Here is a 16324-nt window from a genome sequence, read left to right on the forward strand (position 1 = left end):
CTATCACCTGCAGACCGGAAGTGTCTTGTCATTCTGATGAGAGCGACCAGTCTGTGGACAATTGAAACGTCCTGTGTGCTTTTTCCTCCTGTATAACAGGTTAGTTTTGGTGAATCAACTCACTGAATAATATCCATGTGATCTTTATAAGTTTAAGTACACATTCTGATGGTGGAGCCTAACTCTAAAGTGTTTGTGAGTTGTAGTTTGTATTTGTGAATGAATCCAGTGCACAGCTGCAGTAATCAATACAAAAAGGCGACGTGAGTGCGCAATGTTTATATAGGAACTTCTGATCCTAATTCAGACTCCCAAATTGGAGCTCCCGTTTTCTTATTGATTTTATAATGTATATTTGTATAATGTGTGTGTTCTGAAATAGTGACAGAGAATAGAACAAGGATGGACAATTCAACCCTTAACTCAACAATGAGTAGATGAGTGTTATGTGTGTGTATATGTGTAAATAAATGAACACTGAAATTCAAGTATTTATTTTATTTATGTATGTATATATATATATATATATATATATATATATATATATATATATATATATATATATATATATATGTCTTAATAAGGTTATCCAAAAAATAGTGCTCGATACCGTAGTAGAGCGCAATATATGTATGTGTGGGAAAAAAAATCACAAGACTATTTCATCTCTACAGGCCTGTTTCATGAGGGGGGGTACCCTCAATCATCAGGAGATTTTAATGGGAGCATTCGCATACCATGGTTTATATAGGGCACAGAGTGGGTGGGTACAGGCTGGCCTAGGGGCGTGGTGATTGGCTCATGTGTTACCTAGGAGGTGTTTCCGTCTATGGCGGCATGCTGTTACAATTTCGCTGCGCTTGTTGAGGGATGACAGGTCTGGACGGTAAATAATAAACAGTTTCTCTTTCAAGCATAGGTTGCATCTTTTATTACCACTATTGTAAGGTGTGCTGGATGCAAGAATTTGCCATGTTATTGAATATTCAACATTATTGTCTTTGAGGTCCCAAATGTGTTTGCTGAGTTCTGTGGTATTTCGCAGGTTTTTGTTCCTGAAAGAAGCCTTGTGATTGTTCCATCTGGTTTTGAATTCTCCCTCGGTTAATCCTACATATGTGTCGGATGTGTTAATGTCCTTGCGTATTACCTTAGATTGGTAGACAACTGATGTTTGTAAGCACCCCCCGTTGAGAGGGCAATCAGGTTTCTTTCGACAGTTACAGCCTTTGTTGGTTATATATATATATATATATATATATATATAATGTAATAAAATACATATATATATATAGCTAGAATTCACTGAAAGTCAAGTATTTCTTATATGTATATATATCTTAACCACGCCCCCAACCACGCCCCCCGCCCCACCCCCGACCACGCCCCCACCCACCACCTCCCGAAATCGGAGGTCTCAAGGTTGGCAAGTATGAAGTCGGAGTCCACTTAAATCAATTCATGGTAAAGGATTCCTTCAGGAGAGTTCCCTCAGGAAAATTAAAAGGAGAATTAAGACGCTGTTCACCATCACCATGACAACACACATTCACGTGACAAAACATTTTCAAATTTAAAGTGTTATATTTTTCATTCATTTTGTGGTGCAACTTCCGGTGCCATAATTTGCATACAACTTACAAAAGAGGCAAAGTCCGCCTCATTAGTAATGAGCCCGCCTTCATTTACGACACATTTGCCTACTTTACGCGCGGAGGGCGTGTCCCAATCTGAATTTTATTTATTTACGTTGCCATAGTGACAGCTGGTAGTTGTTGGAATCTGTACGTGCTCTTAATGCTGGAAAGGATGGCTCTACTGCGCATGTGTAGAAGTAAAGGCGGCAACTCGCAACGCTAATGGCGGCCGTTTGTTTTGTTCCTTCTGATAAAGACAGTTTCTCGGTTATTCCACCGTGTTTGTACACACTTAGTTCTTGTTAATTTTGATCTTAGAGCGGGCCCTGTGTGTTTGTCACAACGCACTTGACACGCACATACGCCTTTTGAAAGGCGTCGTGAAATGACGTCATGGCGTCAGCACGTCACGTGTGGTTGAGTCTCGGCGGTTTCTAGTGCGTGCTATTAGTATTTTACTTTGTACATATAATAAATGTCTCGGTAAGGATATGACTTACCACATACAGTAAGTATGTCGCTAGTGTAGTAAGTATCTTACTTAATTTTAGTATGCCTGGCGCGAAGTGGGCCGCCAGTACCCGGATGTTGCCGTCCACAAGCCGAGAAAGGTGATTCAACCATCGAGTGGTCGCCATTCACATGCTTCAAAATGGAAAAAAGGAGGCAAAGTCATCATTGTGGTCGTCATCCAAGGTAAGTGTACAAAATGTCCAAATGTAGTTTTGATCAGGGGTGTCAAACTCATTTTAGATGGGGGGCCACATGCAGAAAAATCTACTCCCAAGTGGGCCGGACTGGTAAAATCACTGCACGATAACTTAAAAATAAAGACAACTTCCGATGGCTCCCTTTGTTTAGAAATAGAACAAGCACATCCTGAAAATAGAATAGAATGGACTTTATTGTCATTATATTTGCATATAACAAGATTAAGGACTCCCAATTTAAGGTGCGGTAGTGGAAACAAATATGGAATTTAAAAAAAAACCATAAGTAATAAAGGTAAAAAATAAGAAATGAAATAAACAGACTACTATCCAATAAAAACAATAAGCAATCCTGTACAATATACAAAAACTGTACAATATCATACCTGCCAACTACTCCGGTTTTCCCGTAATTAGTACGGTTTTCATCAACCTATTCCGGGTTACGGTTGCAGTGATAAAAAATACGTTTTTTTTTAAATGCGCGAGGCTATTTATAGCACCGCTGCCAAGCACGAGGCACCTGTTGCCCATTGTTTCCAAACGAGCGAACGATCATGGAATCAGCCGGAGAAAAATGGCAAACGAGTCTTAAACCGAAAAGAAAACTGCAGTCATTCCGTGAAGAATATTCCAAAGCCTATCCGGGAATAATTATCCGTTCCAAAAAAGGGTGAAAACTACGCGAATTGCACCTTGTGCAGACAAGATTTTTCGATCGGACACGGAGGAATTAGCGATGTAAAAGACCACGTCGGGACAAAAGAACACAAGTCTAATGCCGTTGCTAAATTTGGATTTTAGCCACAAAAAGGTAATGACACCAATGTTATCTATTGGAATTGTTTAGTTACTGTTATACTGTTAAAAGTGTTTATACTATTTATGCTTTCAAGTCCCAAGTTGAAGAAATCTTGTTAAATGTTGACAGCATAACTACCAAAATACAGAAGTATGTCCTTAATATTTTTGCAGTGCTATTTCTGTTGAAAAGTTCAAATGATTACATTAGAGATGTGATGTGCCACTTTTCAAGTGTCTGATGGCTTCAATGAATTTTCATTCATTTTTCATATTTTGAATTCTTTTGAAAGGCTTACAAAAAAACGACATTTGAATTGTAATTCCATGCTATTGACAGGACTATTAATTTTAATGAAGTTAGCTTACCATGTTTACAGTATGATAATTGTGATAGAAATGTGAATTTTAGGCACAGAATATTTTTTACAATTGAACAAGGCAGTAGATTATACAAGCTTGGACAGAAAGTTAATAATGACACCAATTTTTTTTTTAATGGAATTGTTTAGTACTGTTTTACCATTTGTTTACTGTAAAAAGTGTTTATACTGTTTATCAATCAATCAATGTTTATTTATATAGCCCTAAATCACAAGTGTCTCAAAGGGCTGCACAAGCCACAACGACATCCTCGGTATAGCCCACATAAGGGCAAGGAAAAACTCACCCCAGTGGGACGTCGATGTGAATGACTATGAGAAACCTTGGAGAGGACCGCATATGTGGGTAACCCCCCCCCCTCTAGGGAGACCGAATGCAATGGATGTCGAGTGGGTCTAACATAATATTGTGAGAGTCCAGTCCATAGTGGATCCAGCATAACAGTAAGAGTCCAGTCCACAGTGGGGTCAGCAGGAAACCATCCCGAACGGAGACGGGTCAGCAGCGCAGAGATGTTCCCAACCAATATACAGGCGAGCGGTCCACCCCGGGTCCCGACCCCGGACAGCCAGCACCCCATCCATGGCCACCGGATCTGTGTGTCTTCCCCTCCACAAGGGATAGGGGGGAGCAGAGGAGAAAAGAAAAGAAACGGCAGATCAACTGGTCTAAAAAAGGGGGGCTATTCAAAGGCTAGAGTATACAAATGAGTTTTGAGATGGGACTTAAATGTTTCTACTGAGGTAGCATCTCTAACTGTTACCGGGAGGGCATTCCATAGTGCTGGAGCCCGAATAGAAAACGCTCTACAGCCCGCAGACTTTTTTTGGGCTCTGGGAATCACTAATAAGCCGGAGTTCTTTGAACGCAGATTTCTTGCCGGGACATATGGTACAATACAATCGGTAAGATAGGCTGGAGCTAGACCGTGTAGTATTTTATACGTAAGTAGTAAAACCTTAAAGTCGCATCTTAAGTGCACAGGAAGCCAGTGCAGGTGAGCCAGTATATGTATATATATATGTATATATGTATATAAAGGTATATACAGTATAGGCGTAATATGATCAAACTTTCTTGTTCTTGTCAAAAGTCTAGCAGCCGCATTTTGTACCAACTGTAATCTTTTAATGCTAGACATAGGGAGACCCGAAAATAATACGTTACAGTAATCGAGACGAGACGTAACGAACGCATGAATAATGATCTCAGCGTCGCTAGTGGACAAAATGGAACGAATTTTAGCGATATTACGGAGATGAAAGAAGGCCGTTTTAGTAACACTCTTAATGTGTGACTCAAAGGAGAGAGTTGGGTGGAAGATAATACCCAGATTCTTTACTGAGTCGCTTTGTGTAATTGTTTGGTTGTCAAATGTTAAGGTGGTATTATCAAATAAATGTCGGTGTTTAGCAGGACCGATAATCAGCATTTCCGTTTTCTTAGTGTTGAGTTGCAAGAAGTTAGCGGACATCCATTGTTGTTCAGGAAACAGAGTGGACCGACACCAGCAGATGACATGGCACCCCAAACCATCACTGATGGTGGAAACTTTACACTAGACTTCAGGCAACGTGGATCCTGTGCCTCTCCTGTCTTCCTCCAGACTCTGGGACCTCGATTTCCAAAGGAAATGCAAAATTGCATGGTTGGGTGATGGTTTGGGGTGCCATGTCATCTGCTGGTGTCGGTCCACTCTGTTTCCTGAGATCCAGGGTCAACGCAGCCGTCTACCAGCAAGTTTTAGAGCACTTCATGCTTCCTGCTGCTGACCTGCTCTATGGAGATGGAGATTTCAAGTTCCAACAGGACTTGGCGCCTGCACACAGCGCAAAATCTACCCGTGCCTGGTTTACGGACCATGGTATTTCTGTTCTAAATTGGCCCGCCAACTCCCCTGACCTTAGCCCCATAGAAAATCTGTGGGGTATTGTGAAAAGGAAGATGCAGAATGCCAGACCCAAAAACGCAGAAGAGTTGAAGGCCACTATCAGAGCAACCTGGGCTCTCATAACACCTGAGCAGTGCCAGAAACTCATGGACTCCATGCCACGCAGCATTAACGCAGTAATTGAGGCAAAAGGAGCTCCAACCAAGTATTGAGTATTGTACATGCTCATATTTTTCATTTTCATACTTTTCAGTTGGCCAACATTTCTAAAAAATCCCTTTTTTGTATTAGCCTTAAGTAATATTCTAATTTTGTGACACACGGAATTTTGGATTTTCATTTGTTGCCACTTCAAATCATCAAAATTAAATGAAATAAACATTTGAATGCATCAGTCTGTGTGCAATGAATAAATATAATGTACAAGTTACACCTTTTGAATGCAATTACTGAAATAAATCAAGTTTTTCAAAATATTCTAATTTACTGGCTTTTACCTGTATATATCTACATCCTGAAAAAATGCAAACAAAACTGGGTTTAGATCATTGATACTTCAAACTTGCATAAATATAACATGAATATAACATAACTTGGCTTCTAAGAGCTTCAAAATGTAATAAATAAAATGCTAAAGTTTTTGATAAACAAACAATTATTTTAATAATTAAATATGGTCATTTTAAATGAATTATTATGATAATTTAAAATGAATTATTTCAAATATGTTTATTTTAATGTACCGGTATAATTCTATGGCTGGATGTAATAAGGAGACAGAAAAAATACAAATAAAAATACAATTAATGTTGATGTTTAATTTCATTAAGACACGCCTCCAGCTGACTACAATCCGGCGTGTTTCAATGAACAAATTGAAGTCTTGTGAAAGGTTGACAGGATAACTGGCATTAACTGTCAAAATAATTTCAAACTATTGAAGTTAGCTTACAGAATAAACATGTCAATCAACCCATATGATTTTTGCTGTAATATTTTTGTTTTGAAAAGTCACTGTGACTGATAGAAAAGTGATGGTTTTAGCAACATTTTAACCTGTCTGAATGCTAATAATCATTTTGCGTCGGCGGGGCGAAGCCTGAACCCCCCCACCAGGACTTTGTCCTGGACCTACCGGGGCCTGCGGGCCCCTGGACCCTGGCTACTAGGTTTTTCTGATTTCAAAAGTTGGCAGGTATGCAATATACAGAACAAAACAAGAGTACTGGAGTAATAAAGTGATGACAATCAGTGTCGGACGTATTGCACTCGAAGGGTAATATTGCACAGTAGGGTATTGGGGTAGGATATTGTGTAGGGGGGAATCATTTATTATAAGTTTGAGTTCAGAAAATGTACAAATCATAATGTTGTTGTTGTTTTTTTACACTCACATGTTGCGGTTGATAGTATTCTATCTGTATTTGTCGTTACTTATACTTTCTGAATAGATTATGTGATAATGTTCATCAGTCAACTCATTGGTGTTCATTTTCTATCTATCAAGATAAAAAAAAATAATGTCAAAATCAAATTACAGGATGTTATTTATGTCGTTTGCTCATTTTCCTCAACTGGTGCACTAACATCATGTGGTGTATTTATGTTTTTTTTTTTACATATGTAGCATAATCTAAAAAGATACAAATAATTGATATTGCGACATCTAGTGGGCACATTTAGAACAGCAGTTTCTTTCATTCAAAAATTTCGGCTCATTTTTACACTTAGCAAAATGATATAGCGGGCTGTACGTTTGACACCCCTGGTGTAGATAGCAGAGGTGGGACCAAGTCATTGTTTTGCAAGTCACAAGTAAGTCTCAAGTCTTTGCCCTCAAGTCCGAGTCAAGTCCCGAGTCAAGACAGGCAAGCCCCGAGTCAAGTCCAAAGTCAAGACTGGAAAGTCTCAAGTCAAGTCCCAAGTCCTGCATTTTGAGTTTCGAGTCCTTTCAAGTCCTTTTAACCACAGACTAATATATTAACACAGATTGTGTATGCTTTTCAAACGCTGTATTTATTTATTAAAACAAGTGCATTTTAAATTGCAGGAAAGAAAATTGTGCTGACATTGCACTTTATAATAGCACTATTAACCAGTCATTTTAAACATTAGCTCATTCCTTTACAGAACAAACACATTGAAAAATAAAGTGCAAATGTACTTATTTGTACAAAAGTGTTAACATTGAAAAAACATGACATATACGTGAACATAACAAAAAAAGTTGTACTTTTTATATGTCAGGGCCCTATGCTGCATTGCATTTGCAAAAGACCAAATTAGCCAAGAGTCTGTCAGTCATTTGTGCACGATGGGGGCGTAGTATGATGCCACCATGGCTGAAAACTCGCTCCACTGGAGCACTGGAGGCAGGCACTGCCAAGACTCTCATGGCCACTCGGAACAGTGAAGGAAGAGTCTTCATGTTCAATGTCCAGAACAAAAGGGGGGAGAGAGTTGTTTTGGGTTGGTGCACTACTTGTAAGTGTATCTTGTGTTTTTTATGTTGATTTAATTAAAAAAAAAAAAAAATTATTTCTTGTGCGGCCCGATACCAATCGATCCACGGACCAGTACCGGGCCGTGGCCCGGTGGTTGGGGACCATTGAGGTAAACAACCAACAGTATGTCAGAAAGCTAGCTAAAACGGTACACATATTCATAATATAGTATACATTTTAACTGACCTTTATTTGACTATTTTTGTCTTTTTTTTAGGTGGCTAAAATACGCGGTGCTGCTGACCGCCGTCTAACGTTACGTGTGATATATTGACTAACGTAACCCTGCTTAAAAAAAATCACTGAACAAAAAGTATGAATAAGGTAGTGAACTGCAACAGATTCCCGTGTTTGCAATAACGTTATAACGTTAGCAGTGAGTTTACAGCCTCACTGATTTAGCAAATAAAAGTCACGTTACTTAGCCAATAAACGTTATCTTACATTCAAAACTTACCGTTCTTTGTGCAACTTCAAATGCCGGACGAAGTTGGAAGTTGTTGCCTCTCCATCAGTAATTTTCGAACCGCATGTGTTGCATACTGCAAACCGTTTTGTGTTGACCACCTCGTAATTTTTATACCCAAACGAAATTATTTTAGGTATCATTTTTTGTTCACTGGCGTGTGGTTTGGACATGTCTTCTTCCTGCAATTTGATTGGATGAATGCTGTGTGATGAAAACAAAGTATATCTAATTTGATTGGCTGTTGTACTGAGAGCACACCAGCTGACACACGCAACGCTGATAGACAAGTACACAATGAAAAATACGGAGCGCTCCCGAATAACTTTTTCATCTTTGGGTTTTGGGGAAAGTAGCAAGTCATGTCAAGTCATGTCAAGTCAAAAGGCTCAAGTCCAAGTGAAGTCACAAGTCATTGATGTTAAAGTCTAAGTCGAGTTGCAAGTCTTTTTACATTTTGTCAAGTCCAGTCTAAAGTCATCAAATTCATGACTCGAGTCTGACTCGAGTCCAAGTCATGTGACTCGAGTCCACACCTCTGGTAGATAGTACACCGTGTGTAGAGTAATACAAGTACGGAAGTGCGTACATTTAAACATAGCTTCTTCTTTTTTTATGATGTAAAGAAGGGGTGTCTAAAGTGTGGCCCGCAGCTAACTTTTGACCCACCCCGCAGCACTTTATAAAGAAAACAAGTGAAATAAAAAGAGAACAAGTTGCAATAGGACAGAAGTAAAGGAAATTAAATGAGCTCAAATATACCTACAAACGAGGCATAATGATGCAATATGTACATACAGCTAGCGTAAATAGCATGTTAGCATCGATTAGCTTGCAGTCATGCGCTGACCAAATATGCCTGATTAGCTTTCCACACGAGTCAATAACATCAACAAAGTTCACCTTTGTGCCTTCATGCACAGTATAAAATGTTTGGTGGACAAAATGACACCAAGAAGGAGCGACATAAAACACGTCTTTCTGTGGCAGCGTCGGAGAAAGTTGTACATGCAAACAAACTACAGTGAGTTCAAGGACAGCTGAAATTAGTAGGGCAAAAGAGCGCTTCATCAGTGAAGCATGTTGAATACAAACAGTGGGATTTCTAACAACTAGGCAGATTTGCGTCATGTTTGTCATCTTACAGAAACCATATTCAAAACAAAACATATATATATTTTTGAAAAAGCTCCAGGGAGCCACTAGGGCGACGCTAAAGAGCCGCAGGTTGCCGACCACCGCTTTGGTTTTGTTAAGAAATGCAACATGCAAGTTGTTTTGGAGCAATCACTGAATTGATGATTTTTATTGTGTAACTTGCAGCCATGGGAGGAAGCGTGAAAAAGAGGACAAACGGACTCTGAGTGCTGATAGAACTAAAAGGAGGTAAGACTCTTACACGATTCTTTTGGAAGCAACTTTTTAGCTCCTTCGTGAGATTGTGTTCCACTTTTTAAGAACCACTTTAATAAACTAGAAACCAGATCCAACCAGTCTGAATATCATTTGGTTATGTGGAGTTTGCAGTTTTGGTGAACAGAAGACTTTTAGTCACAATTCCATGCACAGTTTTATAGTTTTTTTTATTGTTTTGAAATGTTTCCTTTAAATAAAGAATTGTCCAGAGAAAGATAAGATCTTTTTGAAGTATTTATTTTGAGATCCCAAGTAATATCCGATTGCAAAGGATAAAGTTAACGCTGCTACAGAAAGAAAGAAGGAGAGGAAAAAGAAGAGAGAGAGAGAATGAGACAGAGAACTTTCAAATGTCATATTGCTTTTGGGAATGAGAGGGGGAGGGACAGGGTGGGTTTTGGGTGAATTGTTGAAAAGCACAACATTAACATTTATTGTGTACCTGTCAGGAGTTCAAAGAAGAGTGAAGATGAAGAAGACGATGAGAGCTTTGGAGTATGGTGAGACTTTCACACACTAACTTCTTGCACTGCAGTGCTGATTGCTCTAAAGTCTGGTGTATACTCTCGCCTCGCGTAGCTTGTGTAGGCGATGCCGTCGTCCCTCCTACCCCTGTGTAGCTTCACTCGTAAGCCTCCATCCATCCATCCATCCATCTTCTTCCGCTTATCCGAGGTCGGGTCGCGGGGGCAGCAGCCTAAGCAGGGAAGCCCAGACTTCCCTCTCCCCAGCCACTTCGTCCAGCTCTTCCTGTGGGACCCCGAGGCGTTCCCAGGCCAGCCGGAAGACATAGTCTTCCCAACGTGTCCTGGGTCTTCCCCGCGGCCTCCTACCGGTCGGACGTGCCCTAAACACCTCCCTAGGGAGGCGTTCGGGTGGCATCCTGACCAGATGCCCGAACCACCTCATCTGGCTCCTCTCCATGTGGAGGAGCAGCGGCTTTACTTTGAGCTCCTCCCAGATGACAGAGCTTCTCACCCTATCTCTAAGGGAGAGCCCCGCCACCCGGCGGAGGAAACTCATTTGGGCCGCTTGTACCCGTGATCTTGTCCTTTCGGTCATAACCCAAAGCTCATGACCATAGGTGAGGATGGGAACGTAGATCGACCGGTAAATTGAGAGCTTTGCCTTCCGGCTCAGCTCCTTCTTCACCACAACAGACCGATACAGCGTCCGCATTACTGAAGACGCCGCACCGATCCGCCTGTCGATCTCACGATTCACTCTTCCCTCACTCGTGAACAAGACTCCGAGGTACTTGAACTCCTCCACTTGGGGAAAGATCTCCTCCCCAACCCGGAGATGGCACTCCACCCTTTTCCGGGCGAGGACCATGGACTCGGACTTGGAGGTGCTGATTCTCATCCCAGTCGCTTCACACTCAGCTGCGAACCGATCCAGCGAGAGCTGAAGATCCTGGCCAGATGAAGCCATCAGGACCACATCATCTGCAAAAAGCAGAGACCTAATCCTGCAGCCACCAAACCAACCCGTAAGCCTGTCTGAAATAATTTAGTCTAAAAAAATTCAGTGCAGAAAACTTAACCTGCAAACTTAACACCTTATTGGCTGGTTCTGAAACAGGATGGATTGCTTCAGTCTTAAATCACCGGAAGTGGGTCTTAGGTTTTGAAGCAAGAAATATTTCTGCACTGAATATTTTTACACTAAGGGCATGTGGGGGCACCCATGGAACAGGTGGCTGTCGAAGTCCTGGTCACAAAGCGAGGGAACCATTAGGTCCTGGTCACAATGGATTACTTCAACAAGTGGCCCCAAGCCTACGCCGTCCCTGACCAGAGTGCCGATCAATGAGATTTGTTGTGCAAATTCAGCACACCAGAGGAGCTCCACAGCTCTGAGGCCTGCCAGCGCTTGGAGATAAAGAAGAACCAGCCAACACCATTGCATCCCCAGAGTGATGGCCCAGTTGAATGCTTCAACCGCACCCTGGCCAATCAGCTCGTCGATTCTACCATCCGACTGGGACCTTCGCCTGCTGCTGGTCTTGTGGGCATATCGGACTGCAGTGCCGTAATCATTGTAGTGCATACCTGCCAACTACTCCGGTTTTCCCGTAATTAGTACGGTTTTCATCAACCTATTCCGGGTTACGGTTGCAGTGATAAAAAATACGGTTTTTCATTAATTAAACATTTTTATTTTTTTTTAAGTTTTATTCACGAAATCGCGTAACAACAATGACAATCGACACTGCTTCCCGTAACTTCCTATCGAGCCATTCCGAATGCCATGCGCGAGGCTATTTATAGCACCGCTGCCAAGCACGAGGCACCTGTTGCCCATTGTTTCCAAACGAGCGAACGATCATGGAATCAGCCGGAGAAAAATGGCAAACGAGTCTTAAACCGAAAAGAAAACTGCAGTCATTCCGTGAAGAATATTCAAAAGCCTATCCGGGAATAATTATCCGTTCCAAAAAGGGTGAAAACTACGCGAATTGCACCTTGTGCAGACAAGATTTTTCGATCGGACACGGAGGAATTAGCGATGTAAAAGACCACGTTGGGACAAAAAAACACAAGTCTAATGCCGTTGCTAAATTTGGATTTTAGCCACAAAAAGGTAATGACACCAATGTTATCTATTGGAATTGTTTAGTACTGTTATACTGTTAAAAGTGTTTATACTATTTATGCTTTCAAGTCCAAGTTGAAGAAATCTTGTTAAATGTTGACAGCATAACTACCAAAATACAGAAGTATGTCCTTAATATTTTTGCAGTGCTATTTCTGTTGAAAAGTTCAAATGATTACATTAGAGATGTGATGTGCCACTTTTCAAGTGTCTGATGGCTTCAATTAATTTTCATTCATTTTTCATATTTTGAATTCTTTTGAAAGGCTTACAAAAAAACGACATTTGAATTGTAATTCCATGCTATTGACAGGACTATTAATTTTAATGAAGTTAGCTTACCATGTTTACAGTATGATAATTGTGATATAAATGTGAATTTTAGGCACAGAATATTTTTTACAATTGAACAAGGCAGTAGATTATACAAGCTTGGACAGAAAGTTAATAATGACACCAATTTTTTTTTGAATGGAATTGTTTAGTACTGTTTTACCATTTTTTTACTGTAAAAAGTGTTTATACTTTCAATGAACAAATTGAAGTCTTGTGAAAGGTTGACAGGATAACTGGCATTAACTGTCAAAATAATTTCAAACTATTGAAGTTAGCTTACAGAATAAACATGTCAATCAACCCATATGATTTTTGCTGTAATATTTTTGTTTTGAAAAGTCACTGTGACTGATAGAAAAGTGATGGTTTTAGCAACATTTTAACCTGTCTGAATGCAATCAATCATTTTGCGTCTTCGCCCCCCTGAACCCCCCACCAGGACTTTGTCCTGGACCTACCGGGGCCTGCGGCCCCTGGACCCTGGCTACTAGGTTTTTCTGATTTCAAAAGTTGGCAGGTATGTTGATGTTAGTACGAGAACTCTGCACGCCTGTCGACTTGGTTTTTTGGGCCTCCGCCAGAGCCAGAGGTGGATAGCGAACCTGGCCTTAGACTACTACGGCAGACTGCGAAAGGTGCACCACTTGGCCCGACAGACCGTCGATGAGACGCCTGAAGAGAGCTTACGACAAGGGGACAAAGGTGTGGATAGACTGCCCGGAGAGGAAGAAGGGACTGTCTTTAAATCTATTGAGCCACTGGGTGGGACCATGTACCATCCTCGACAGACTCTGTGAACTGGGTGCGACTGCGAAAGCGGAACCTAGTGTTAGTACTCTACCGTAATCGGCTGGCTCCATACCAACCTCTCCCGACGCCCGAGAAAGGGACTCGACTGGAAGAATGGTCCCCGAGCATCCCGGCACCACCAGCTCAAAAGGTCAACTAAGCTGGCACCTCAGCAACCCCCATGCAGCCTCCAGGACTATATATTGGGCAGTTAGGTTGTTGGGGACAGTGAACCTGCTAGGTGGAGGCTATGTAGTGGTGCTTGGGAGAGCGTATTCAACATTCCTTTCTTCTGCCTTGTTCCCAGCATGCCTCACTGTGACTGAGGTAGCTGCTTTAGTTTACCGTATTTTCCGCACCATAAGGCGCCCTGGGTTAAAAGCCGCGCCTTCAATGAACGGCATATTTCAAAACTTTGTCCACCTATAAGCCGCCCGGTGTTGTAAGCCGCATCTAACTGCGCTAAAGGAATGTCAAAAAAACAGTCAGATAGGTCAGTCAAACTTTAATAATATATTAAAAACCAGCGTTCTAACAACTCTGTTCACTCCCAAAATGTACGCAAATGTGCAATCACAAACATACGTATATCAACATGGACAGAGCTGCGTGAAAAAAGCCACCCGGCCTCTTCGCGTAAACTTAAACTTACCTTAACCACTCGCTCATCTTTTCTTCATCCATCCCTTCGAGTTAGCTTTCATGATGACGCCAGCTGGAAAGGTCTCTTTTGGCAAGGTCTTCCTTTTGAATATCACCATGGGTGGAAGTTTCTGGCCATTAGCATGGCAAGCTAGAACCACAGTGAAGGATGACTTCTCATTCCCTGTGGTGCGAATATTCACCGTACGTGCTCCCGTTGTATCCACAGTGCGGTTCACAGGAATATCAGTTGCTGTGAAATAGTAATCCGTGTGCGGATGGAGAGATTGCGTCTTTTCATGAACCGGATCCCTGACGCTTAGTAGGAGCCATTTTGTGGTCTTTACAGATGTAAACACACAAAGGAAATGAAACGTACGGTATATCCGCGCCCTTTTTCTTCTTCTACGCGGGCGGGTGGTTGCTTACAGTAGAAGAAGAAGCGCTTCCTGTTCTATGGGGGCGGGTGCTTACCTTGGCGGTTGCTTGCGTAGAAGAAGAAGCGCTTCCTGTTCTACCGGGAAAAAAGATGGCGGCTGTTTACCGAAGTTGCGAGATCGAAACTTTATGAAAATGAATCTTAATATTAATCCATATATAAAGTGCACCGGGTTAAAAGCCGCACTGTCAGCTTTTGAGTAAATTTGTGGTTTTTAGGTGCGGCTAATAGTGCGGAAAATACGGTACATCTCTCTCTGTATGTGTGTGTGTGTGAAAAAGAGGACAAACGGACTATGAGTGCTGATAGAGCTAAAAGGAGGTAAGACTTTTACACGATTCTTTTGGAAGCATCTTTTTAGCTCTTTCGTGAGATTGTGTTCCACTTTGTAAGAACAGCTTTAATAAACTAGAAACCGTATCCAACCAGTCTGAATATAATTTGGTTAGTTCAATATTGTTTTGGAATTTTTCCTATTCAATAAAGAATTGTCCAGAGAAAGCAAATATCTTTTTGAAGTATTTATTTGAGGTCCCAAGTAACATCAGAATGCAAATGGAAAAGAGAAAGTTAACTAAGGCTGAAACGACGTGTCGACGTAGTCGACGTCATCGGTTACGTAAATACGTCGACGCCGTTTTTGTGCGTCGGCGCGTCGCATATTTACGTCACACTACTGTCATGGCGGAGCGCAAAGCAGACGATGCGAGCGACGGGAAAAAAGCACGCCAAAAGTCGTCAAAAGTGTCGGAGTATTTCAATAGACGGCCTAATAATGTTGTTGTATGCACACTGTGTCGAGCGGAAATGGCCTATCATAGCAGCACAACGGCTATGACCGAACATTTGAAAAGAAAACCGACAGCGTTCTTGCCATCACCATCAACTAGTCAATCGTCCGCGTGCGTATACGTTGTCATTATTACACAAAAACATGAATGTGTCATTTGTATCTGCGTTGTAAATTCATAAACTAAAGCACCGTTTGCTCTGAGAGGCGCGTTTGGCGTGCCTGTTCAGTGTTTACAAAGACGCGCTCCTCTTTAACGCTGTGGAGAGGCGGCGAGCGAGCGGCGAGGCGGGGCGCGCCGGGAGCGACGCCGCAAGAGACAGGGGACGACGAGCGAGCGAGGAAGAGGAGCTGAAAAGCGAGGAAAGAAAGAGAAAAGACTTTGTGTAAAATTAAAAGATTGTAAACCTGGCAAAGCCGTCTGGCGTTCAGTCTGTCGGTCCTGAAAGAACCCCACGGCACAAGACGTGTCACAAACGCTAACGTTAATTAGTTGTGCAAATACCTTTTACAACATTAACAGTTACATATACCATGTACAAACCAACAATTAACTTTCACTTTAATCATACTATCATTGTTGTGTTATTAAGCAAAATAAGCAATACTTTTACTTTTGTTGAAATGTTTACACTGTACACTTTTTTGTATTGGATGTTTAGCTTTATTTTTGCACATTTTAGCAAATAAGCAATACTTTTACTTTTGTTGAAATGTTTACACTTGTTACAGAATATTTCCGTTTTGCACTTTTTTGTATTGGATGTTTATCTTTATTTTTGCACATTTCAAAGCAAAATAAGCAATACTTTTACTTTTGAAATGCTTATACTATTCCAGAATATTAAGATTTGCACTGGATGTTTACTTTTATATTTGCACATTAAAAAGCAAATAAGCTACTTTTAATTTTGTTAAATG

General features: G+C 41.2%; 1 protein-coding gene across 12 annotated transcripts in view; it reads left to right on the forward strand.

Moving 5' to 3' along the window:
• The first annotated feature begins 1780 nt into the window (after window positions 1–1780).
• Window positions 1781–16324, forward strand: part of LOC133577794 (uncharacterized) — a 59638-nt gene continuing 45094 nt past the window's right edge. For 10 of the 12 annotated variants that reach the window (XM_061931843.2, XM_072912418.1, XM_061931837.2 and 7 more), the window contains exons 1-3: window positions 1781–2333; window positions 9717–9779; window positions 10259–10309. In XM_061931843.2, coding sequence (XP_061787827.1) covers window positions 2290–2333; window positions 9717–9779; window positions 10259–10309 — 158 coding nt within the window. In that variant the 5' untranslated portion in view covers window positions 1781–2289. The remainder of the gene's footprint in view (window positions 2334–9716; window positions 9780–10258; window positions 10310–16324) is intronic. The other 2 variants (XM_061931828.2, XM_061931832.2) reach the window with 2 other exon arrangements.

Source organism: Nerophis lumbriciformis, linkage group LG03, assembly GCF_033978685.3.
Source record: "Nerophis lumbriciformis linkage group LG03, RoL_Nlum_v2.1, whole genome shotgun sequence".
Lineage (NCBI taxonomy): Eukaryota > Metazoa > Chordata > Actinopteri > Syngnathiformes > Syngnathidae > Nerophis > Nerophis lumbriciformis.